The 26947-nt window shown below is 37.8% G+C and overlaps 1 protein-coding gene across 5 annotated transcripts in view; it reads left to right on the top strand.

Annotated features, from left to right (window-relative positions):
- The window catches only part of LOC136884402 (coiled-coil domain-containing protein 18), a 246700-nt gene extending 236565 nt beyond the window's left edge, over positions 1-10135 (top strand). For 3 of the 5 annotated variants that reach the window (XM_068229958.1, XM_068229960.1, XM_067156537.2), the window contains one exon: positions 9133-10135. In XM_068229958.1, the coding sequence (XP_068086059.1) occupies positions 9133-9249 (117 nt within the window). In that variant the 3' untranslated portion in view covers positions 9250-10135. Of the gene's footprint in view, positions 1-7944; positions 8031-9132 lie in introns of those variants that run through there. The other 2 variants (XM_068229959.1, XM_068229961.1) reach the window with 2 other exon arrangements.
- The last annotated feature ends 16812 nt before the right edge of the window (positions 10136-26947 follow it).

Here is a 26947-nt window from a genome sequence, read left to right on the forward strand (position 1 = left end):
TTAACTACTGTGATGTACTTATTGAACAGACCAGTCATAGTCATCATGAATTTCTTCCAGCAAGCCGGGTAGGACGTTTAAGAACTATGTGCCTCGATTTGTTACGGTCTTGGTATGCTTCTTCTTTCTAGGGCATCCCATGTTTCTCCTCTCTTCTCTAGTCTGATTTAACCACCTTTTTCTAGGGCATCCAATTGGTCTTCATCCCGAAATAATCTTTTCAAAATACTTCCTTGGTGTTCGATTCACCTGCATCTGCTTAATGTGTCCTAGCCACTTCCAATCTTTCTGCCATGGTCGGGTTGACTCGCAGGTCTCTTTGTATCTGATCATTCCTAATTCTGTCCTTCCTTGTTTTCTGTACAGCTGAACTAAAGAAATTCATTTCAAGCTTGCAGTTGACCTATTCCTCATTTATGTATGACGCATCTCTCCAGACTGTATGCAATGAGCAAGAGATAAGTCTTAAAGAGGGTCTGTTTAGCCCTTCGACGAACTCCCTTGTCCCATACTATGTTCCATACTTGATGGAAAAAGTTGGATCCTTTTTGCACCTCAAGTTTCCGCTGCATACATCAGAATACGTACATAGTACCTCCTGTATATCATTCTTTTGCTTTTTAAGGGACATCCTTGTTCCAAACTAGGCCTCTGACACTTTTCAAGAACGCTCCTGCTTGTCTTCCATGCTCGATTATTTCTTCCATGGTACTTCTCAGGTACTTAATTATACTTACAGTAGTTAAATTACTCTGCATTTGTAGTATAAGATTGTTATCGTACTTTCATTTTTATTTGTTTGTAATATATCATACTTATTTTTATATTACAGTTAACCCTCGTCTAGTCGCGTGAAAATTATTATGTTACTAGTCGCGCACGGAGGTAACCTCCGGGGTTAAAAATGCGCTTAGTTTTCATCCTTTGAGATGATGTTTTGGCATGTTCATTTGCAGTATTCTTCGGTATAATTAAAAGAAACCCTTTTAAGTATTAGTAGGTTATTCTTACACAGTTTGTTTGATCTAAAATCAGAATACTGTAGACCTTAATTGTGATGAATGGTCTTATGATTTTACCTACGACGATCTCATCATGTGAAATATGAAATAATATTTTTCTAAAATACGTTTAGAAGAACAGAACAACAAAGTCATCAACCTAGAAAATAAATAATCTGCACTAAAATATAAAGTAATTTGCTTATTTGCACATGGAGGAAACATCCAGGCGGTCACTCGTCACTACAATGATCCCACACTCGCACACAGGATGCACGATCGCGCCGAAATGTTGACAGGACAAGTCCAAATGAACAAGGAGAAAAGTATAGGGGTGGGGAGACCAACAGTTCAACTGACAAGTTCAGTACCGTGCAAAATGTAATCGGCCCGGAGGAAATCTCCGTGAGCGACTAATTAAGGGTTAAGTGTAAGAGAGAGCCAGGAGTTACTGGGGTTGTACCTTAATTAAGGCCACGGCCGCTTCCTTCCCATTCCTAGGCCTTTCCTCTCCCATCGTCGCCATAAGACGTATCTGTGTCGGTGCGACGTAAAGCAACTAGCAAAAAAAAAAAAAGAGAGAGAGAGAGAGCCAGGAGCCATAACTTTGCCATTAATGAAGACATTATTAATAAATAATAATATGATAATACGCAGAGCCTCCGTGCTCAGACGGCAGCACGTCGGCATCTCACCGCTGGATACCGTGGTTCAAATCCTGGTCACTCCATGCGAGATTTGTGCTGGACAAAGCGGAGGCAGGACAGGTTTTTCTCCGGGTACTCCGGTTCTCTCTGTCATCTTTCATTCCAGCAACACTCTCCATTATCATTTCATAGCATCTATCAGTCATTAATAAATCACTTTGGGACTGGCGACCCCATTGTACTAATAGCCTATATATGATTCATTCATTACATCCCTGACCCGGTCAAAGGCTGGAAAACAGGTTGTAGGTTTTCATTCATGATAATACGTAGAAATACGAACATCCACAGTGGTATTGATACAACTGAACTATTACAACTCACAATATAATATCAAATGAATTCCTTCCACAACTGACTAACTTAACTGAACTCGTGCAAAATACCCAGTAGATCACGACTGCCACACCCCCCCCGTTGCAGTGTTGATATAGCTAATCTACGATACCGCGTTACATAACACTACAGTTCCAATTCCACTGACTGTCTTGAACTACTTTTACAACTCTCTCATTACGTTGTGTTCACGAGCTAGTGTCAACAACACACCAAATAACACATCACCCTACTTACTTTACTACTACTACTACTAACAACTTCAACAATTCTTCTTCTTCTTCCTCTTCTGCTGCTGCTGCGCGAATGGGCCACTTAGAACCTCGCAGAATCAACATTTGTTGAGCTTTCTTCCTTGCCCAATAGTTCATTTACATAGATTGCTGTGATTTCTGCTCCTCCGACCAAGTACGTCCTGTTGGTTTCTCTTCATGTTCCCCAAATCCTCTTCTGTGAACAATTTTCCAGGATTACATTCCTATCCAGCAGATTTGGTTATCCTAATTCAGTGAGGCCTTTCTCTACTTTCTTATACTATTTTGATCTCGTATGTTTGATTTGTGAAAATGTGTGTTATCCAGCTCCTGCCGGATCGGGGTATTTATAGCACTTCTTCATCTTTCTCTTTCCACGATCTTATCTGAGTCTAAATTTCGTCTTCTTATGCCGCTCTTCACTGATTCAATCCACCTTGTTCTAGGTCATCCTCCTGCTCTCTTGCCCTCGCACTTTGCCTCCAGCATCTGTCTTGGAATTCTATTCTCCTCCATCCTCTTTACATGTCCAAACCATCATAGATTTCTTTTCAACTCTCTCATTTAGCTTACCTATCCCAAGTTACTTCTTAACACCTTCATTTCTCACTGTCTTTCCTATCATTCTTCTTAAGAAATTTCATCTCACTGGCTTGTATTCTCCTCTCTTGCCTGCTAGTCAAAGTTCAAGCATCAGCTGCATAAGTCAGTATGGGTACATAGTACATTTTGTACATTATCTCTTTACTTTTCCTTGGTATTTCTTTGCTCCAAACAAGTTTTCTTACACTTTGGTAGAATGCATTACTCTGCTGTAACCTCCTACTAATCTCCATGTCCACCCTAGCATTTTGCAATAATTCACTTCCCAGGTATAGTACGAAAACTTTTTCTTGAACCCTGAGCTCCCTAGTGCTGAATCGGTAGACCTCGGTTATCTTCGACATCCGTATCGGCAACCTTTGAAACGCGAACTATGAATCGATTATGCATCACCAAGAGACATCTGGCATACACTTTGCGTACTAGTACTGATGTTGTTTACATAGCAAATTCAAAATATAGGTTGGGAATGAACATGAGTAAGGAAAATCCCATTATATCACAAGAACCACCTAGAACACCTCCACAAAAATGCCCCTAAAAAGTTATACACAGCGAGGGAAGAGAAATAATAGCTAAAGTTGCCGAATGCTGAACTATAGAGAAAAAAATAAACGGCTGCTCTTCCCCCTCAGCAAGTCTCTTAAATTGGCATGGGCAAAAATAAAACGGGAATTCAAATGACAAAATATTACGGGAGACACGTCAGCAGTTAACTTACGACGACTCACCATCGGGGCATTCAATTTAGTATCTGCCGCAGATTGGGAGGGGTATTGCACAAAGGTGAAAGAGCAGGAAGAGGAATACTGGAGGCATGACAGTGTCATGGAAATAGCCATGGACGCAATTGTCATTAATAGTGAAAGTGATATGTCTGATAATTAATAGTACTGCAGATAGCAGTGACAATTGTGCATGTAATTGTGGAAGTGTGATTTCAGAGAATTCATGCTAAGATAAAAAAGGTTTAGAAAATTGTATATTGATCGATCATACTATTGATTCAATTCAGATTTCATTTCCATTCAGTTGGCAGTATAACCGGAACTGTCAGAGCTCCCTACTTACTCCTCACCCCGTAAAAATTGGGCTCAAAGAAAGGTTTGCATATAATATTTAAAGCTGCCCACAATTTCCAGACTCTGACTTCCGATTTTCACAGTGCCCTTTCCTTGCCTTTTCACTCTCAACATCACCAATAGTCTTGCTTTTCTTTGTACTGATTTTCATGCCATACTTCTCAGGTTTTTTTTGTTCAGTACATCTAGTTGTTGTTATTGTTGATAGTGTACCCAGAGAGAAGGTTTGGGAAAACATGGTTAAAAAGAGACTCAGAGAGAAATGATAGAAATGGTGCAAGCAATGTACCACAACTGTGTTAGCAGAGTACTGACCCCAGTTGGAAAGACGGAATGGTTTAGGAATAAGACTGGACTAAGACAGGGGAGTGTGCTATCACCTCTTTTGTTTATTATGGTCATGGACAAAATTGTACAGGAAACAAAGGAAGCCTATGGAGATAAAGATATTTTGAAATATATTTCCAAACTGGGTTTGGGGTAATGTATTCCATTTTTCATTAATGGCCCAAAGATTTTACTCATGGTTAATCTCTAACTGTTCCTTTAAATTTGTTTAATGTAAATTGAGCATTTCTGAAGTATAAAGAGCTCCAGGGTTGATCACAGTTAAGTAATGACGAATTTTAGTGTTCCAGGACAAAAATTTTTTTATTATAAACATTCTTTGTGTGTTAAAAAGCAATGTCTATTTTCTGAATTCTTGAAGCTACTGATTTATTTTCATTGCCAATTTCAGTGATTCATTCACATAAGTACTTACAATTCCTTGATTCTTGCAATTTTATTTGTATCAGTGGTTGAGTTCAGGTGTCATAAATTTAGTTTTCTTCATTTGGGATTTTAAGTCCTATTTTTGCTGCCTGCTCTTCCAGTATAGCAATCTATTTCTGTGCATCAGAGATGTTTTTGGCAATTAGTGCCAAACCATCAGCAAATGCTAGACAGTCTATGCCAATACCCTTAATTTTTGGTCCTTGGTGACTTGGTGCACCTGCTTTTCTCCATTCTCTGACAACTTTTTCAAGAGCACAGTTAAACAGAAAAGGGGAGAGCCCATCACCTTGACATACACCTATATTATATACACAATATTTATATATAATGGTTTTCATGACTCACTGTCATTTATTAAAATAAATATTATTTATTTATTTACATAGTTTACGCCCACATTGGAGCACTTAAATCAAACCCAAATACATTTACGTTAACAAAGATTTAGCTTGCATCATTTTCTTCCTTTCCCAAAACCTCTTCATTCTGGCTGACCTGGCTGCCCTTTCTTTATCAGATATGACATACCGGTATTGTTTGTGTTGTACAGTTTTTAATGACAATCTTATTTGTTTGTTCTTGAGAATCCTTTTTTCTTCTCTATTTTCAATTTGCTTCATTGTAATATTCAGCTCTTCTAAATCATTCTGAACTTCTTTAAACCAATTATTTTTTGTTTTATTTTTCCAAAAGTAATTAAATAGTTGTTTTATTATCCTATTATCATTTAATCTAGAAAGATGACAGAAAAAGTATCCTTCTGTCAACCTTTTGCCGTGTATCAGTTGTTGCTTTGGTGTTCAATTTAAATAGTGTTTCACAAGCATAAGTTGCTTCAGGTTTAATGACGGAACAGTAATGTTGAAGTTTAGCATTTATTGAAAGAGATTTTTTTCTTGTACGTTGGCCATGTAATTCGTTGTGTTCTTTTAACTTAAATGTTCTGCTTTCTATTGATGATTTTTCATTGGTGTTCCAAGTTATAATTTCACCAAGATATTTAAACTAATTCACAATTTTAATTTGTTTGGTGTTGGCTAAGGTAATGGTTGGTGCTGTAACAGGGAAGGTTGGCATTATTTCTGTTTTTTCATATGAAATTTGCAATCCAACTTTTCTTGCTATGTTATCAAGTTCTTCTATTTGCAATTTAGCTTCTTCCATATCATTAGCAAGTAGTGTAAGATCATCAGCGAATGCTAAACAATTGAGTCTTATTTTTCTGCCAATCTTGATGTTAGGTTGACACATCTTATTCCATTCCCGCATGATTTTTTCCAACATACAATTAAACAATAATGGTGAGAGTCCATCTCCCTGCCGAAGTCCAGTATTAATGTCAAATGGCTTTGAGAGTTCATTTCTAAATCTAACTTTAGATTTAGTGTTCTTAAGGGTAATTCCAATAAGTTTTGGATGTAAACCAAATTCTTTTAGGATATTCAATAATGACTCATGATGGATACTATCATACGCCTTTTTAAAATCAACAAAAGTGATAACTAACTTTTTGTTTCTAACCCTATGATGCTTCATAATCCACTTTAAACTGATAATTTGATCTGGACAACTTCTCCCTGGACGAAAGCCTCCTTGGTATTCTCCAAGTTCACAGTCAAGTTGTTCTTGAATTCTCATGTATAATAACTTTGAAAAAATTTTGTAATTGATATCCAGCAATGATATCCCCCGATAATTGTTGGGATCTGATCTATCACCTTTTTTATGTAATAAAAAGGGTGTATTATCGCCATATTCCCACTCTCCGGGCATTTTTTCAGTATTCCAAATGTCTATGAGGTATTTATGTAAATTCTGAATGGTTTGTGTATTAGCATTCTTCCATATTTCTGCAGTTAGTTGATTCTCCCCTGAAGCTTTGTAATTTTTAAGTGAATCGATGGCTTTCAACACTTCATTGTAATCTGGTGGTATAACCTTTTCTATTGGTGTTTTATTTTTTGAATGAAGGTCATACTCTAGGTATTGCGTTGGTTCTTCGCTATTAAGTAATTCTTGAAAGTACTAAGCTAAAATTTCTGCATTCTCTTGGTTACTATGTACCAGTTTTCCATTTGTATTTCTCATCATAAGTGTTGGTGGAGTATAGTTTGATTGGTATTGTGGAAACGTTTTATAAAAATCCCTCGTCTTATGTTGTATGAATGTTTCATCTATGGCGTTTAATGATTCTTTGTGATATTTTCTCTTAACCCTTCCGATTTCTTTGGCTGTTTTGTTTTCTAGCATTATTTAGTTCTTCACGAGACTTTTCTGTTCTCTTTTGTTGATCATTCAACCATGCTTTGTTCTTGTTTTGAATCGGTGTCACACTCCACATTCCACCAAGCATGTTTCTTTCATTTTTTAACAGGAGCAATTTCTTCAGCTATGCTTTTTTATTTTTCAATTCATCATCATCATCATCATCATCATCATCATCATCATCATCATCATCAGTTTTCCACTCCAGTTGCCCGGGTGTGGTTTACGAGCACTCTCCACTTCTGTCTGTCCATGTACCACTCTTCTCTCAAGATGACATCCCAGCTGACCTGCTGATTTTCAATTACCGTCCCCAAATTGTCGCTTAGAGGAGTTTTAGACGTTTCAAAATACAGTTTATTATTATTATTATTTAAATAACTAGGGTCATACTTCTTCCTCCTATTGGATTTGGATATTTTGTTCTTCTTTTTTGGCATTAATTTTATTTAATCTTGGAAATATAGTGATCTGAATCTATGTCTACCCCACGGAGTACTTTCACATAAATTTCTTTATGATAATTCTTGTCCATGGCCACATGGTCAATCTGGAACTCCCCCAATTTAATATTAGGGCATTTCCAAGTCATTAGTTTGTGTGGTCTTCTTTTAAACCTTATAGATTCCAAAATTAATCCATGATCTATACAAAGATCAATTAATCTTTGACCATTTTTATTTGTAAATTTATGCGCTGGCCATTTACCCACTACTGTATGAAATCGTTTTTCTTTTCCTATTTTAGCATCAAAGTCACCAAGTAAAATTTTAATATGTGTATCAGAGATACCTGAAATCAACTGGTCCAATTCTTCCCAAAATTTTTCTGTTTCTTCCTTCTCTTTGTTATTTTTGTCATTCGTTGGGGCATGGACATTTATCAATGTGTATGTTTTATTCTCTACTTTAACTGTTAGGAGTGCCATTCTTGGGGAGGTCGAAGAAAAAGCTTCAATTGAATCTAATATGCTGTTATGGACCAAGAATCCTACTCCAAATTGAGGAACATTCTTCATCACTCTTTTCCCTGGAGGATCTTTGTAAAGGCAATATCCTCCTGATTCTAATGGATCCTGATCTGTATTGCACAATTCTTGAAGAGCTGTTATTACTATCTTATGCTGGTCCAATACATCTGTTAAATGTTTTAACTTGCCAACTTTCATAATTGAATTGATATTTAATGTTGTAAAAAATGAAAATTGTCCTGGTTTATTGAATTTCAGTCTTTTCTTAACTGGATGTGTCTGCATGTCATATGTCATCTGTTGGGCTTCCAGGCGCTCCAACTCACCTTGATCTTCTACGTGACACCCCACCGTATCCGAGTGGTGTCTTTGTTTGGACCCGCTGATTTTGTATGTCCAAACCGGTGGATTTATTCGTGAGAAGACTAATCATATTTGGCTGATTATCTGATCAATGATCAACGTTTCTGACCGTAGTCAGGGTTTACCATTCCAGATGTGATCTGGAAGGATGATTAATGAAATATGGATTGATGAATGATGAATTTGTAGAGTGGAAAAAAAATGGAAGGCATCCGACACTTCGAAAAATGAAGATATCGGCCATAGGAAGACAAGGGCCACGAAGGGTGTGAAAATGAAAGACTCCCTAGCCCTCGCAAACCTAATAGCGTAGGGGTTGGAAAAGAACAAGAGTTGACCAAGAGAGGTCAGATAGGATAGATGAAAGTGAGGAGCCCGGCACAAGTAAGTGGAAGCAATACCAGGACTCAGCTAAGGGCCCCGTGGTCGCCAACCCACACTCCAAAGTTCAGAGCCCGTGGGGCCCGTTTTAGTCGCCTCTTACAACAGGCAGGGGATACCGTGGGTGTTATTCTACTGCCCCCACCCACAGGGGGAAAATAAATATTATATCTGGATTAAAGCCACTTTATATTATCGAGTCTAACCAAAAACTGAGCTTTCTGACAAGTTTCAATGGCTTTCTTCAGAGAAAAGCATGTGAAGGTCTGCTTCAATTGCCCCAGTATGTTTATCCTACTTGAATTTTTTTAAACTAGGGTAGGAGTATTCTTTTTCTATGATCCTGTATATTCTCAAAGAAAAACATGTATTTACTCAGCTTTGTTGTTCCAGCAGGATAATATCTCAATGAATGACACAAAGATCAAGATGAGTGGCAAGAAGCCCCGTCGACGCATGGACAGTGAGCCAGGGAAGAAGACAAAATCTACCTCTCGTAAACCTACCTAATGAAACACTTCATTGCAGCTGCAATTACTCAGGACACTGAAATGATCACTGCCATAACAACAACAATAACTAATATTCAGATATTACTTTTGTTCCTACCTTGCCATACAGGCACCAATCTCTAGGTTGGCCTAGTCGTAGAGCACGTTAGATGTAAAATTGTGAAGTACGAGAGATAGGATTCAAGTGATACAACAAACTGTTTACATTTAAAATTCCAGGAAGAAGAGATCAGAAACAAAATTGATGGTCTCTCCTAATTTCATCATATAGGCCTATGAGTATAAGTCAGATGAATACTTTAAATAATTTTTCAATTTATATTGAGCGAATGTGGTGCTGAACTATATGTACATAGCCTCAGTTACGCTCCATGCAAGTCATCCAGCACTTACAAAGTCCACGGATTCCTCTAGGGGACAAAAAAAGAAACAAAAAACCACAAACAAACGTTCGGTTGTGTGTGCAGCCGCTTGTACCTCACTTTCATCCTTCATCCAAGTGGAACATCTTTTCTTCCACTGCCTCCTTGAGGTAATAACCAAGGGCAAAGGCTGGTGAATATGGACGACTAGTGTCCTTTAGCACTATACATCATTCCTTTCATCTAAAGGTTCTGGCCTCCTTGGGTAAAACATCCCCAGAACATCAGTTTTTGTGGATGTTTAAGTGCTAGTTGAATATGCTGAGATGCAATATAAATCTAACGCCAGTTCACAGTGAAGTGTAAAAACAGCCAAATGCTCTTTATAATATAATCATAGTTGTATAAAGCAGTATTTTTTGTATTTTGCCAATACTTTTTTGTATAAATGTTTCTTGCATTGAGCATAAGTGATGATTAAAGTAAGTTATTTTTCTCTGTGTTTTAATACAAAACATGTAATTTACAAAATAAACATTGTATTTAACTTTAAGACTTTTGTGTATTTTTAATGACAATTGGCTGTTTGAAGTGCTTGTGTCTAATCTGATCCCATCAAACTCTTATAAAAAAAATTGTTTGGATTGATGCTATCACTGTCCGTGTCAAGAAAACACGGTGAAATTCTTTACGTTTCACAGGGAACTGCTCCGAGTCTTCTCCAATAATGAAGGTTTAAATTTAAGAATGCTTTATTGTTGGTCTGTAGTAAGTGGTATTCTCATTCGTCACTAGATAGTTCATTGTGTGTTCTGTTTGCTGCATTAGCAGCGTAGTGCAGTGTGCAATTCTCAGCTATATTTGAAAAATGTCGCACTGGATGGGTATGTGCACTGGTCTCTATAGCTGCAAGGTGTCACTGTGAGCCCATTTCTCATCAGTCATTTTCCACTCTACTTACAAGTCGAGTTATTACCTCTCATTCAGCACAGTATTCGCTTATTTAAAAATGACCCTTTAATTTAACTTCATCATTACGTAAACTGAGTTTGATAGAGATGGTGGGTTTGAACCCCACTGTCAGCAGCCCAGAGGATAGTTTTCTGTTGTTTCCCATTTTCACACCAGGCAAATGCTGGAGCTGTACCTTAATTAAGGCCACGGTTGCTTCCTTCACACTCCTAGCCCTTTCCTGTCCCATTGTCGTCATAAGACCTATCTGTGTCGGTGCGACATAAAACAACTTGTAAAAATAAATCATTACGTAACTGCTTTATCAAATGAGAAAATTCACCAAACTTTGTTCTCTATAAGTTCAAGCCATGCACCAACTTCCTTTTACGCTTGCATACGGAAAGTAACAACAATAGCTCATCATCCTCATGGGGAACTGAACCCATGTCCATCCTTGGTTAAATGGGTACAACTTTTTGCCTCTGCTAAAGACATCCTTGATGTAGGGATCTCCCTCCCACCTCTAGGCTCTTGGTTTGATTCCCATCTAATCCAAGGTAGATGTGTTTACAAGGGACTGAACCGCTTTTGGGATGAACAGGAAATTCTTGATGATGCACCACGTCCATTCTGCTCATGCTTCCATTCCGTCCACTTGCACCAACATCGCATCCATCGCAGTTTTTCCCCCAATTTGTAATAAAACTTGATGTTTATGTGTTGCTCCATTGCACTCTGAAACAAGTCTTCACGTGCACTACGTTCGACTGGTCACAGCAGACAAACTTGCTCCAACGCTACGTGTTGCTTCTCGAGATGTCTCTATTCATATGCGCATGCACATAATGTCACCACGTTGCCATCGCAATATTGGTCCTTTTACCATAATATTCAGACACGCCTTGTAATTTACTTCTTTCTATTTATCCGACGAACTTTATAAACGAAGATTTACCAAATTAGTGTCAACTGTACATCATGTCCTACTGTACCCATTTTTTCTACAGACTATATGTTTATCTTTTACAATTAATAGCTAAAGGACCCGTTCTTTGTATGGATTTAGGAGCAAGGATAGTGATACAAAACAGAATGTGAATTAAAGCTTACTAAATATGAATCCTAAATTTAGACAACATTAAAAGGGTATAAACACGGTGTATAAATATAACATGACGATGGTTATGAAAATAAATCAATAAATATACTACAGTCCACAGCAGTTCTCAAATATGGATAAACATGCTCAGCATTCTTGAACTGTTATACAACTGTAGCCTTGACTCTTTCTCAATGCTTGAAAGTTTAAAGAGTTCACAAATTTTGCAAATGGTTTTGAATACTTTTTGATTAGGACAGACTTTTGCATTGGCCAGTTGCCTACTATACTAACACTGTTTATAAACATTTCCCTCTCACTTTTCACTTCACTGCACTCTAATATTACGTGGTCTATTGTTTGGGGTCCTCTGTGGCAGGAACACTCGGGACTGCGTACAATCCTAAGCCTGTGCAGATATGCTGCAATGTTTCCATGGTTGGTTACTATTGTCATATTTGGCGTTAGGTTGATTTTGCTTGTTAGTCTACCTTCAACTGTTAGAAAGAATTCCTTTGTAATTGTACCTTTTGAAGTTTGTTCCCATTTTCGCTACCATTTGTTAATAGACTCTCTCCTGAGGTTACTTTTAACTGTATTGATGGATAATTTGTCACATAACATATTTAGTTTAATTTTGCTGCTTCCTTTGCTAGTTTATCAGCCAGGTCATTGCCTTGTACACCTATATGTGCCTTAACCCATTTCAATTGTACGCTCCAATTATTTATTTTAAGTGTTGCTATAGTTTTCCTTATTTTCTCAATTAGGTGGTTATGGTTATTGTAATCCACTATGCAGTCGGTTGTTATTCTACTGTCCACTTGTATAGTTGCTTTTTTATCTACATCATCCTCTACACGTTGTTCCTAAAGATTCCAAAGCTTTGGCGAATTGTTCCGTCTGATTATTCGAACATCTGTCGTGGAGTTTAAAGATTTGGTATATTAACTGATTTGATTTGTATATAGCTACTCCTGCTCCCACTCCTTCATCGCTTTTACTTCCATCCGTATAGATTTGCCACCGGGCACTTTCATTTTCTTCTATTTTTTGGTCTCCTATGCCTAGAAACACAGCAGGGTGAAGCCATCTTGCTGGTTTTTCTGGGTGATCTATTACATAATCTGCAGTTGTTTTGCCTGTTTTTATATTATATAGAGCAACCAACTCTCTTGCCTTTATATCTATGGGAGTAATTCCTGTAATGACGCACAGTGCCTCGTAAGATATAGTTCGGTAGGCTTTTGCTAATCTTGTGAGGGTAAGTCTTTGCACTCTCATGTATTGAATTATGTTGTATTTCTTTTCCAGGGATTATATCCAGACTGGTGCAGCATATAACAACATTGGTAATATTGCTCCTTTATAGATTACAGTATTTCCAAAGCCTGGTGATTTAGACCCCATCCTACTCTGGCTGATTTTGATAAAGTATTTATTAATACACTTTTCACCAACTTTGTTGATTTGGTAGTTGAACGTGAAGCGGGAGTCAATGGTTATTCCTAAATATTCCATCTTTTCAACTTGTTCAAAACGTTTCCGATTAGTATAGATGTCAATCGTCTTCCTTGCTTTCCGTCTCCCTGAAATTAATATAACTTTCGACTTACTTTAATTGAAGTGGGTTTTGTTGTCAATCGACCACTTTGTAACTTTCCGTAAATCCATATTCATGAAGTTTTCTACTTCAGTTTCAGCTCTAACTGCAATTATGAGGTCGTCAGCAAGTGCTATGGCTTTGGTGTTCTTCCCATAGTCTAGACTGAGTAGTTTCTTCTTCTTTTATCGATTTTGGCCAGCTTGGACACGTAAATAACTCCTCATGATTCAAGTTTTCTTTGGCGCCAGTACTCCTTCATCCTACTGCTTGCTACTTCTTTTCTTTCAGCCGTCCATTGTTTCTTCTTGGTCGCTGTTTCTGGTTCTAGGAAACCCTTAAATGTGTGCAACTTTTTTCTGAACGTGGTTCTATTGTGGATGTCTTGATGTGTGATGTTCATTTCTTGCAAATCCTTCTTCATGTTAACAAACCATTTTTCATAAGAGCTGCCTTTCCTATTGGGCTTATTGAAGCGGTTAAAGATTTTCTGAGCAAGTCTGTCATCAGGCATTCTTGAAATATGTCCAAAAAATTTAACTCTTCACTTTCGAATGGCATCTGAAATCCTACTGCATGTTTAGTATATTTCTTTGTTATTGCATAATCGATGTGTGTCAGTACATTTCTTTGGACCGAGGATTTTTCTTAAAATCTTTCTTTCTTTCTTCTCAATTTTTTCAGTGTCTTTCCTGGTTGTTAATCCCAGGCATTCTGAAGCATACAAGCACTCTGGTTGATTTATCCCAGTAGAGATCGCTTTCTTGTATGTGTTTTTTGTAAGGTGGAATGCAAGATCCATTTTCCTGGCTCTCTCGCGGTTTGCTTCTTTATCAAGCCCGTTAGGTTGTATTAACTCACCAAGGTATTAGAATTTAACAAATTTATTTATCTTATCATTGTTTGTTGTTACCAGGGGCGAATGCTGGTCATGAAAGTCAGGCTTGCTCTTCCATTCGTGCAAGTTGGTGGGGTGGGACATGCATAGTTCTGAATGAATAAAATGTATAAACCCAATAATCGCTAAATCACATGAACATTTTAATCATCGGTTACATGAACATGCATTCAAACTGGTTACGTTACACCTTCAAGAATGGCCAAAAGAATAACAATCAGACACAAATTATGACAAGCCAGTGATTATATAATTTAAACAAGTAAACGTCAAACTATGTACACAGAAAAATTGCAACTATTTATTAGATCTTCCTACTTGAAATCAAACTCTACTCTGCGGCTTCTCTTTGCAAAACCATCAATAACTTCATCATAGAAAGAGGACTGTAATATAATTTTCGCAAGCAATCCTTTTTCAATCGACAACGTAGCTAATGATGATAGCCTCTCCTGACCTTGAGTCGATCTGCAATATGTATTAATGCGTCTCAGTGTTGAGAAAGAACGTTCTGCAGAGAATGTAGTAGCAGGAATTGTTGCTACAAGTTTGATGAGCTTGAAAATTTCTGGCATACCCATGTACAATTTATTAGTATGCATAAACTGCATTAAGTCTGAAACACTTTTCTCTTTAAAATCAGAAGATGAATACATCACACTTAATTCGGTTTTTAAGCGAACAATGTCGAAAAATGACCCATAGGTCTTTTCTAGGGCAGTAACATCACTGTCTGGAAACCTATTTCTGTGCTTCTCAAACAAATCACAATCCAACAGCGAGAAGAACACAAATTTCTTTATGCATTTAAAACGCTCTCCTATTTGGACAAGTACATTGTCAATAATTTCATTGAATAGACATTTGTAATTTGATTTTTCTGGTTCATCACTAATTCTTAGATTTTTAGACCACGGCTGTCCTCCATAAACATCAATTTCAGTATCAACATGTCCATACAAACTATCAAAATCTTCATCTCTCATAGACTGGATATTTAAAAAGTGCTCCTCAACCTTCTTGCCACAGTACTGAATATCCAGACTTTTTGTTTGTAAAATATTGAACACAGTATCGGAGAATGAAAAAATCTTGGAGAACACTGCCAGCAGAAATCTAGTGTTGAACTTAAGTAAGAAGAACAAAAATCCTTGTGCCTTCAATGTAGTGTCTTCATCCCAGTCGTCTGAAGTATCCTGTACATGTTGAAAGAATTTCACCAGCGTATCATAATATTTCTTCACAGTATTAATAAGACGTGAAGCAAAATTCCATCTCGTTGGTGCTACTGTTGGCAACTTCTTCTGAACAAAATCTCGAAGAGCAGCTGTTCTCTTTGTAGACTTTGAAAAAAAAAGCAGCAAGTCCTGACATTGTTTGGAAGAAAATTGTACATTCTTTGATTTTTGAAGCAGACTGCTGTAGTGTTAAATTCAATAGGTGGCTATAACAATGCACAAATGTCGCATATGGATACTGGTCTTGAAGTAGTTTATTAAGCCCATTCACATGACTGGCTAAGACAGCAGCTCCGTCATATGTTTGAGCCACAATCTTTTCCTCACAACTGAACTCTTTTAAAATAGCACGAACATGATTTAAGAGGGCTCCAGCAGTGCGATCTTTACTAACGTCAGCAAAACCAAGAAACCTCTCTTGAATTTCACCACTTTCATCTACAAAACGGAGTAAAGTAGAGAGTTGTGACTTCTTAATAATATCGGACGTTTCGTCCAACATTATTGCCACAAAAGTTGCTTGTTTGAGCTCCTTCTTTATTCTTCTCACAATTACTGAACTTATTTCTGCTATTAAATCATTTTGGATTGCAGACGACGTCCCTCTAAAAATGGTGGTCTTTCAGATGAGCTGCCAGAAGAGGATCATATTCACTTATAATTTGTAGAAGTTCGATGTAATTCCCTCTGTTTACGGAAGTTGCAGACTCGTCATGTCCGCGAAATGGTAGTTCCTGTTTTGCTAAAAAACACACTGCATCGATCAGTCGTTTAAGTATGTAACGATTTTTCTTTACCTTTTCATTATGAAGTTGGTCACTGATGCGTTTCTGTTCATCCAGCTGGTGGTCGATCCTTGTACGCCCAAAGCTATTTAACTGCAAGAAACACTTCATATGGTTTGCAGATTTCTCATGTCTTGTAATGGACAGTGTCAGGGTGTTCAAATTGTCAAAGCCACTTTTACACCATACACCGTTATCAGCAGAAAATAGTAAACACGGCCAGCAAAACAGTCTATTCAGTTTCTTGGACCCTGTCAACCAGTGCGTATTATTATATTGAGATACAGAGAACGAACGTACATATTCTCTATTTTTCTTCCTGTGCTGTGTCTTTAAATCTGGCAGCGCCGGACAGGGCCTGCCATTCTTAATAATGTCTGTTTTCTCTTGGATATTCCTCCGAGAAAATGGATTTGATAACAAGCTGTCAATAATGCACGGTTCGGAACCCATTGCAGCACGTCAAATCATTCAGAATAGATGACCAGGAACTTAAAGTACACTACTCACTGACACAACACACTAGCTCTGTAGCTCTCAGACCAGAGCTTCCAACTACACATTACAAACGTAACAGCTTGCAACCGGCCTTGGAGAGAAGAAACCTGCGCGCGCATACATTTCTCGCTGTGTCGAGAGCTCTGCTGAAGCTCTTAAGACACGAGCAAGCCTCGCTGGACTCGCCAAGATATATGCAACATGCGATTTGTATAATGCAGATCTATTACAGATACGGTATATATTGTAATATTTTTAACTCGCCTGCTTAAGAAAAATATTGCGCTTGCGCAGCAAGCATAGCATGCTCGGAGAAATCGCCCCTGGTTGTTACTATGTATCTTGGGGATTCTTTAATGTTGGTCATGAAATGTGTCTTTTCAAATGATATCTGCAGGCCAATTTTCATTGCTACCTCTTTTAAAGTGTTTACTTGTATTATCGCTGATTCAATATTTTCTGATAACAGTACAAGATCGTAAGCAAATGCTAAGCAGTTGATAGTGATGTTCTCTTTCTTGTATCCTATCCTTATCTGGTCTGTAATGCCTGTTTTCTGTGAGTTATTTTTCCCATTCTTTGATGACCTTATCCAGGACACAAGTGAACAGCAGTGGGGATAGGCAATCTCCTTGCCTTACGCCTGTCTTGATTTCAAAGGGTTCAGATATCTCTCCCACAAACTTAACTTTTGAGTACGTGTTTGTTATAGTCTTCTTTATTAGCTGTAACGTCTTGTTACCTGTACCCATTTCTCTAAGGATGTTAAACAATGTGCTCCTATCAACTGAATCATATGCTTTTTGAAAGTCAACAAAAACTGCTACATTCTTCTTGCCCCTAGCAACTCTGTCCTTCAGTATTGTCTTGAGGTTCCAAATTTGTTCCACACACGCTCGTCTCTTTCAAAAGCCTCCCTGGTATTCGCCGATTTTGTGTTCAACTTGTTCTAATCTTGATAGCAATGCCATATATAGTATCTTGTATGTCTCTTGAAGGAGTGAGATGCCTCTGTAATTGCTGAGATCTGTTCTGTCCCCTTTCTTGTGTAGTGGGTGTATTAAGGCTAATTTCCAATCATCAGGAATTTTACAAGTGTTCCAGATTTCTTGCATTAACTGACATAGGTTCTTGATCATTTGGGGGCTTACATGTTTCCATAGTTCACTCGTTATTGAGTCTTCACCAGCTGCTTTGTTGTTCTTAAACTTCTTGATTAGATTTGTGATTTTTGTTTCATCTGGCGGTGTGGAGTCTGGGTTCTGTTGGGTATGTTCTGTGGCGAGCTTCTTTTCCAGTATTGGGCAGTTAAGTAGCTAACAGTTGGCGATTTTCTTGATTGTTTGTTGCGATGGTGCCATCCCCTTTCTTGAAACACAAGCTGGGTGGTTGGTATTTAGAAAGGCTCCTCTTAAATGTCTTGTAAAAGTCCCTCGTATTATTCTTTTGGAAGTTTTGTTCTATTGCAGCCAGTTGCTCTGTCTCGAATTTTCTGTTTTTCTCCTCTTATGATTTTTGTGGTTGATTTTCTTTGTTCTTAGAAGCTGTTGTAGTCTTCCTCTTTCTTTGATTAGTACCATTTTTTCCATCTTTGTAGTTTGAGTGATATTGCCTGTTCACATCTTTCATTCCACCATGGATGTTTTCGTGATTTCTTGAGTAAGCCTAATGCTGATTCTTTGGCTGCTTCTATCATGGTCTGCTGCATTTGCCTCCATTCAGTTGTTTCAATGTTCGTCAGTTCTTGGTCCTTGTTGCTGTTCTGTTTCAGCTTTTGAGTGTCGAATCTTAGTAATCAGTTGTTTGTGCATTTCTTCTTGCTGCTGGGAATAAACTTTATCTTGATGATTGTTAAATAGTGTTTTGTTTCTATGTTGGCTCCTTTCTTAACTTTAACATTCACGATTTCTTTTTGACTTCTATGGGAGATTGCAACGTGATCAATTTGATATTCTCCTAATAGTTTGTTTGATGATGCCCACATCGTTTGTTTCCTAGGAAGCTTCTTGAAATGAGTGGACATCAGTTTCAAATTAAAGCTCCTACAGAACTCTAAGTCTTTGCCTATTTCTGTTGGTTCTATGAGCTGGGAAATCCCCCACTATTTTCTTGTAGACTTTTTCTCGTCCCACCTGTGCGTTGAAATCTCCAAGTAGTATTTTCACATGATTATCACGAATTTTTGATGTCACCAATTCTAATTCTTCCCAAAAGTCATAAACCTTTTGTGGATTAGTTCGATTGTCGTCATTAATTGGCGCATGAGCATTAATGAGGGTGTATATTTTCTTTGCACACTTAATGGTTAGTAGTGAGAGCCTTCCATTGGGAGACTGGAAGTCTATAACCAATCTTTTTATTGATTACAAATGCTGTTCCTAAGTGTGGCATGTTCTTCATGATCCTTATGCCAACCTTGCCTTTCAGGATTCTACAGTTGCTTGATTCCATTGCAATGTCATTAGTGAATCTTGTTTCTTGAAGTGCCGTGATCAGAATATTTTGCTGGTCCATTACATCTGTAAGTTATTTAAGTTTTCTTGTTTTTAGGAGTGAATTTATGTTCAGCGTGCCAAAAAAAGCGTTTCTGTTTAGGTCTTAATTTTGGTGTATTCAGTTTCGATGCGTGTGATGGCAATCGGTTTCCTAGATGCTCCGACTCATCTATGCAGGGTGGTTTGGGCTCTCCAAGATCCGATGGCCCAAGTGCACTGCTTGTAGCAGTGGTGGATTTCCTCGAGGCTGCCACCTGGAGTAGTTTCCGTCATGCGAGTTGTTGGGGGGAACCAACCGGGGTCAGCTCAAGATACCAGTAAAGTTGTAAGCCTTAGGGTTGCTCCTTTCCAGTAGATGTGTCTGGATTGTAGCTCAACTGTCAGGGATAGATGATTCTTCACCTTCAACACTGTTGAGGTTATGTATTTTATTTCTGTGAAAGCTGTTGGTCACCTTCTTCGTCTGTAACCCAGACAGGGGCCATCACAGGGTGCTATCATCTGGAGCCACATGAGCCCTGTGTTTTTTTTTTTTTTTTTACAAGGTGTTACTCCTCATCACTTGCAAGATGAGGCCCTGGGCTTGGGACCGGCGGAATTGATTGAGTAGTTTATTATACTGAATATTCCAGTACCACGGACCACAGCATGAGCCTTGTGGACAAGATTTGTTAACTATTGTTTCGTCTTGGATGCTGTTCAGTCATAAAGGTTGTTCTTTTCTTTGAAGTAGTTCTTAGTAAGGTAATACAAGTTTCTCGGACACTGAAAATCTTCAAGGGCCTTAAGGACACTTGGCCACCACGCGTATTCAAAGGCTCCTTTTACATCAAGGCTAACAATTGCTGTGACTTGACCATTCATAAATGCCTCATTTATAAATTCTTTGAGTGCCACTGCTGCATCAGTAGTGCTCTTTTGGGGTGTGAAGCCATACTGATTTTCCCTCAGTAGTTTATTGGAATAGAGGTGTAGTGATTTATTTTATTTATTAATCGTTTCTCTAAGACTTTCCCTACCACATTTAATAAACTTATTGGCCTGAATTTGGATGGGTCCATAAGGTTCTCTTTCCCTGGTTTTGTAACTGGTATAATTCTCGCCTTTATCCATCTCTTTGGAAAACCTGCTTTCTTCAAGCAACCGTTATATATTCATGTCACAGTTTGGGGAAGACCTTCATATGTCCACCATAATATTTTGCTAGTGATTCAGTCTTCACCTTGTGTTTTTTTATGATCTATATTTTTGATTGCAGATTTTATTTCTTCTTCTGTGAATCCCCAATTGTCTGGTGTTTCCATTGGTTCTTCGATTTCTTCCCTTATTTTGTCCTTGCTGCTCATTATCTTCCATTTCATTGTCTTTAGGGATGAGGTAGTTTAATATGCTCTGTAATGTTTCCTGTAAATCTTTTGTGTACTGCCCTTCAGTACTAAGAAGATTTGATAGAATTTGAGTGTCTTTTATATTTCCTGAAACTGTTTCATATATATTATATTCCAGAGATTTGAAGAAGTATTACTGCAATAATTTTTCCAAAATTTATTTCTTATTAAATTTATTTAGCTTTCTCTTCAAAGTATTGTTTTTTGCGCTGTTGTCGGAGGTCATTATCGCGCATTGTTCTCTGGTATCTTCTTCTGAAAGCATTTACTTTCTTCCTCATTATCTTACGTTCTTTATTCCACCACGGCATAGTTTTGTGTTTTTGATCAAGAGTTTCTGCTGATTGGCTACTAACTTTGAAGGCTTTCATACAAGCTGACGTTTGGGCAATGTTAAATTTGTGTACTATGTCCTCCATATGTTCTGAATTCCTTATATGTGCTGATAGTCTACTGTCTAGATCTTAGATGTTTTCTTCCTGTGCTGTTCCCCATAACTGCCTTGCTGTCTCGAACAGTAATATTTCTTGATATAATTTGCGATCATCTTCCCTAATCATATATTTTATACCGGTGTATCTGGTTTTTGGTTGCATTTCATTCCAGTTGTTTTGTGCTATTGAGAATTGTAACATTCTGTGGTCTGAACAGCTTTCATCTTTGCTTATCTTTCAGTTCTTAATTCTGCTAAGGAGTTTATTATTGCTAATGGTCAGGTCCACGTTACTTTTCCCTCTACTATTTTGGAATGTAGTTAATTCACTGTATTCATTACGTGCAAACAGCTGATTGGTAATCAGTAGGGGGCGGATTTCTATGACAAGTCATATTTTTTCCCTTAACATTATATCTTATAGTCTTGTATTTTCAACACGTTTCCAAGCATGATAATCAAAATTAAACAGGTTTTATTGGGCATATAAATGCATATTTAGGCTTTCTTATGTTTTATGGCATATTTTGAACAAAATATCATTAAACGGCATATTTTGGTTATTTTCATATGAATTTTGTTTTATAAAAATCAGAATAAGCTCTAGAAATTATTTTTCAGGATAGACTGGAATATACTACTGAAGAACCATTCTAAAGTAATGTTTCTAACAGGTAGGAGCTATTGTTTGCTATCTGGGTCAATTCCTGGAAGCAGAGGTAATTCTGCAGTTATTTGTCATTGTTCTTATCTCTCTCCTTCGCCCTTCCACACACTGAATGACCTTGGCCATTAAGGAGCTTCAGTCATTCAGTTCCTTTCAATATGCCTAAAACAAAAGTCTCAATTTGTGGGAAATTGCGAAGTTTTGTTCGCGAGTTTGGTGAAAACATATTCAGTACGGATGGAGTGATATTATTCTGTAAATTGTCTGAGGTAAAATTTACTGCCGAAAAACGCTTCTCTGTGCAACAACATTGTAATACTGTAAAACATAAGAATTGTGTAACCAGATATTCTGCACTCGAAAATAGGCAACGTCTGCTATTCGAAACCCCAACATCAAGTTCACAGTGTTCACAATTTTCACAAGATCTCTGCAAGATGATGGTTTCGTCTAATATTCCTTTTAAAAAACTTAACAGCCGAAGCTTCAGACAGTTTCTTGAAAAATATACAAAGCATCCTATTCCCAACGAATCTACTCTCAGGAAGGACTATCTGACCCCTTGTTATGAAGAGATGTTGGATATAATAAGGCGTGGCGTGGGAGAGAGTAAGATATGGGTTTCAATAGACGAAACCACAGATGTGGATGGAAGATATGTAGCAAATGTGATCGTTGGCACGCTGAAGGAAGACCGGCCTGGAGATACGTTCCTCCTGACATGTGAAGTGCTAGAGAAGACAAACCATTCCACCATTGCAGTTCTCTTCGACAATTCAATGAATCTGTTGTGGCCAAACGGGGCAAAGAGAGAGCAAATTTTTCTATTTGTAACTGACGCTCTCCGTATATGGTGAAAGCAGCCAAAGGACTTAAAATGCTATACCCGCAAATGTTACATGTGACACGTCTTGCACATGCCTTGCATAGGGCAGCTGAAGAAGTTAGAAGTAGCTACCCTGAAGTTGATGAATTAATATCGAACTGTAAGAAAGTGTTTGTCAAAGCTCCACTTCGCGTTCAGAAATTTCAAGGAGAAGCACCTTCACTACCCCTACCTCCCAAGACAGTTATAACGCGATGGGGGACTTGGCTTGATGCCGCAGTGTACTACTATTGCAACAACTAAGATGTTGTGGAGAAGATCCTGAAGTCTTTAGATCCTGCAGAATCGCCCTCCACAAAAACCACTCAAGATTTATTTTCAAGCACTACATTAAAAGCGGAACTGGCTTACATAAAGTCCAATTTTAATTCTTTATCTGGAGCAATCACGCAACTGGAAGTTTCAGGTGCAGAACTAAGCAATGTACTGGATGTTGTAAAGTGCATTGAACAGGAATTAAAGCATGTGAAAGGAACAATAGCATCTAGGGTGGGTAGAAAATGTACTGGAAAAAATAGCGGACTTGTGTACCTGCGTGGACTAAGTGACATTCTTTGTGGAAACCCTTCATCTGCAGAATTTCCAGGAATTTTCTCCAAGTGATTTAACTCTATTCAAGTACGCGTGATGTCGAAAGAAGTTTTTCTCGCTACAAGACGATACTCAGCGACAACAGGAGGGGATTCTCATCCAACAATCTTAAGATGCATGTGGTCATAAATTGCAACAATTCTGATAATGGAGACTAGATCAGGTATAAAAGTTTCATTCAAATAGCATATGTTTTGTGTATAAATTAAAACTGATTGAATATTGAACAGTGAAAGTAACTGTAGTGTTTATATCTTCCACAGAGTCCGTCCTTGCCTAGGAGTATGCAGTGTAACCTTAACGAGTTCATGAAATATTCATCATTTTAGTTGATTTTGGGTTAAAGATTTCGAAGAATTAAAACTTTTTAAACTCTAAATTAATTGCAGTCTGTAGCAATCGTAATAAAAGTGTTTCTATGTAACGTAGATGCTATTCATAAGTCATATTTTGAATTTTACAGGTCATATTTTTATGTTTTTTAGGTCATAAATGCATACATATTTCATACATTTTTAGGTCATAGAAATCCACCCCCTAGTAATCAGAAATTCTTCTAGATCCTTTCCCTTTTCATTAGCGACATATTGTGCCTCGTGGATCTGGAGCTACTGTCCATTGTAATGAGTAAGCCTTTTCCTCGTGTATATTGCAATATGTTGTTGATTTTGTTTAGGTCATTTTCTATTTTTCCTTGGCTGTGCAGATACATGTTCACCGAGTAGAATTTTATCTTTCTGTAAATTATTTCTACAACTACCGTGTCTTTGTCAGTTAATTCTTTGATGAAAAGAGCATCTATCTGTGGGTTTGCTATCAATGTTACTATTCGACATCTTCACTTGCCAAAACTTTCCTGTATTTGTTCGTAATACCAGTGGGCCTATTGTTAATGATATACAGTTCTTGTATAAATGCTATGTGAATGCCCTCTTGTCCTATCACATTCATTACATTATCTGTAGCTGCTATGGAGTGCTGTAAGTTTATCTGTAAGCAAGAGATTGTCTTGAATATTTGAGTTTTTAAAACCAGTGAATTTCTTGGTATTGGTTCGTATATCCATGTTAGTAGTCTGTATTTTGCATTTGCTTCTTAATAGCAGCTTGCAAGCTTGGGCACTTCCTGTCTAGAGACGTGTGATTGTCACACATTATTTTATTAGGGTTATATTTATTGTAGATTAAGCAATTTATGCATTTGTACTCTTCTCCTGAAGCTGTGCATTCCTTTAAGCTATGTGGACCTGTACATAGGGGGCAAGTTACTTCACCTTTACAATCTGTATGTCGATGACTGTATTTACGACATTTAAAGCAACGATTGATTCGAAAATAGTCTTCAACGTTACACATTGTCCATCCTATTTTCATCTTGATATTCTATATCAATTTTCGGATTTAAGAGTTGACTTCTAATACTAGGCTCCTATCGCGCCTTCTAGTATTAAATATGAATTTTGGAGCGATTCAAACCTCCTCTGATTGTAATTCTGGATTTTGTTATAATATTACGTTAGTTGCATTCTCTGTTGTAATTTCTTCAGGAATGTTGTGTGTAACTAGTCTTGGCTTACACAGTTCCTGTACTTTAGCTTCAAGTTCCTTCCTGCATTTTTCTGCTACACATGTACTAACTTTCACGAAGTCTTCCTTGCTGCATGTTTCTATTAGTATTCTTCCATCTTTTGGAGTCTTAAGCGTGCTTATGCCAACTTTCATCTCTATTGGATTTAAATTTGTTTTCAGAATGTTCTTAATTGTTTCCAGAGGATGATTTCCTTTAGTTTTAACAGTAAGCTTGAACTTACTCTCTTTCTGTCGGCAACAACATCTGTTAATAATTCTAAACGTAAACGTAAACAGTTTCTTTACCCACGAGAATTTTATTTCATGTCTCCTCATCCTTGTGCTACGTTCTAATAATGCGATGTAATAATTATGAATGACACGATAATACAATGTTTAGCTCGTATAAGGGTAAACTTAAAAATAACTTTCAATTTTATGCCAACACGTGGTATTGCAATGCCTGTGTGTGCCTCCCCCAACACCCAGTTGGCTATCAACATTGGTTCAACTTCATAAACGATCAGGATCTTTCGGCCGGCTGTTTGGCGGCATGTGTATCAGCTGGCTGCTGGCAAATCGGCTGTTTCCTGCATAGAGTCGCGAAGTTGTTTTTATTCACCTCACTAATATTAAGACACGGAAAATCTTATTAGTTTAGTTCAAAAACGTAATTTCCTCTACGGCAAGGCCCATAAGTATTATTGCAACAACGCAAGACAGAATGCCTGGAAGGAAATAAGCAAGGGAATGAAAAATCAGACAGGTTAGAATATTCAGTTTTGTGGTAGGTTAACAGTAATGTTGTGGACAAACGCACTTTACGGTTTTTAATGTTTAGGCCACCTCGATTAATGACTTCACCCTGTCGCGGCCCGCAAATTACTGCATTAAAGTTTTATCAAATCATCCATTGCGTACTTTATGTTTCTTACGTAGAATTCCGTTCGATTTTATTCCGCTAGATGGAACGGTGGAGTGGAAATTTTGACTGATGGGTTCGATTCGATTCCACAAGTTGAGAGTGAGCATCTGCTGTCCGTGTTGTCATAGCGTGACGTCATATGGCCGTGGCAGGCCCGCACATGTTCCGTGACACCAGACACACACCGCGAGCGCGCGAACGGTCTAACACAGGGTGCAACTTGCGCGGAGACTGGAGGGTTCTAACCACGGGCTGCTTTGAGCGGACGTTTTCCATCTCAAGGGGCTCTAAAATCTGAACTGTTTAAGCGGGAAATATATTTACAACAGAACACTTTAAACGGGAAAAATATACATATATCTTAATGCAACTGATCAAGGGACCAATAATATCACACTTCTTAGGCGGGAAAACTTCTTATGCGGGAACTTCTTAACCGAGTTTCACTGTATTACAACATGTTAATTAAAATGGTACCGGTTTCGACACGTATACATTGTCATCATCAGCCATAGGTAAAACCAAGCAAGTAAATAGGTTTGCATATAGCAACAAAATACACACGTTAAATAAAATTCGTAAATTGTCACATTTAAAATAGTTCATATAAAATGTCTACAGATAGCTACACGTTAACGGCGTATTAGAGGCCTCTCCACACTATAAGCTTTCCGGCACGCTGCAGCAAGATCTTACGTTCCGATTGAACCGAGGAACCTCAGTCCTACACAATAGGACCTACATGTACATTTTAATACCAACAGCAAAACTTCAAATTAAGAAGACCATACAACCAGCAGTGACCGGACTATTTCTCAATACCGTATTATGAACAAGATTTTAACGTGTTCGCAAAAGTTTTTATCATATCAAAGCATAAATTCCACAGTAAACACTCCAGCCAATGTATAAGACTAATACGCCGTTAACGTGTAGCTAACTGTAGACATTTTATATGAACTATTTTAAATGTGACAATTTACGAATTTTATTTAACCTGTGTATTTTGTTGCTATATGCAGAGGTGCCAACTGTTGGAGTGGATTATCAGTAATCACCCTCCGCACCCCAGAGAATTTTCGAGACAAGTCCAAAGCATGCTCATCCCTTTTCAATAATGACACCTCCTTTGCCCTTCCCGACAGTAATCTGTTTTAAAGTATACCATATTACATAATAACATTTGCATACTACCTCTTAATTCAGGGATAAAACATCCCTTGTAACTCGTTTCGCACCCAGCAGCTGCTTTTCAAGGTAGGTTTTCTTCAATTATCCTTCACCCTCTGATCACATTTTTGTCTCT

This window comes from Anabrus simplex, chromosome 12 (genome assembly GCF_040414725.1).
Source record: "Anabrus simplex isolate iqAnaSimp1 chromosome 12, ASM4041472v1, whole genome shotgun sequence".
Classification (NCBI taxonomy): Eukaryota; Metazoa; Arthropoda; class Insecta; order Orthoptera; family Tettigoniidae; genus Anabrus; species Anabrus simplex.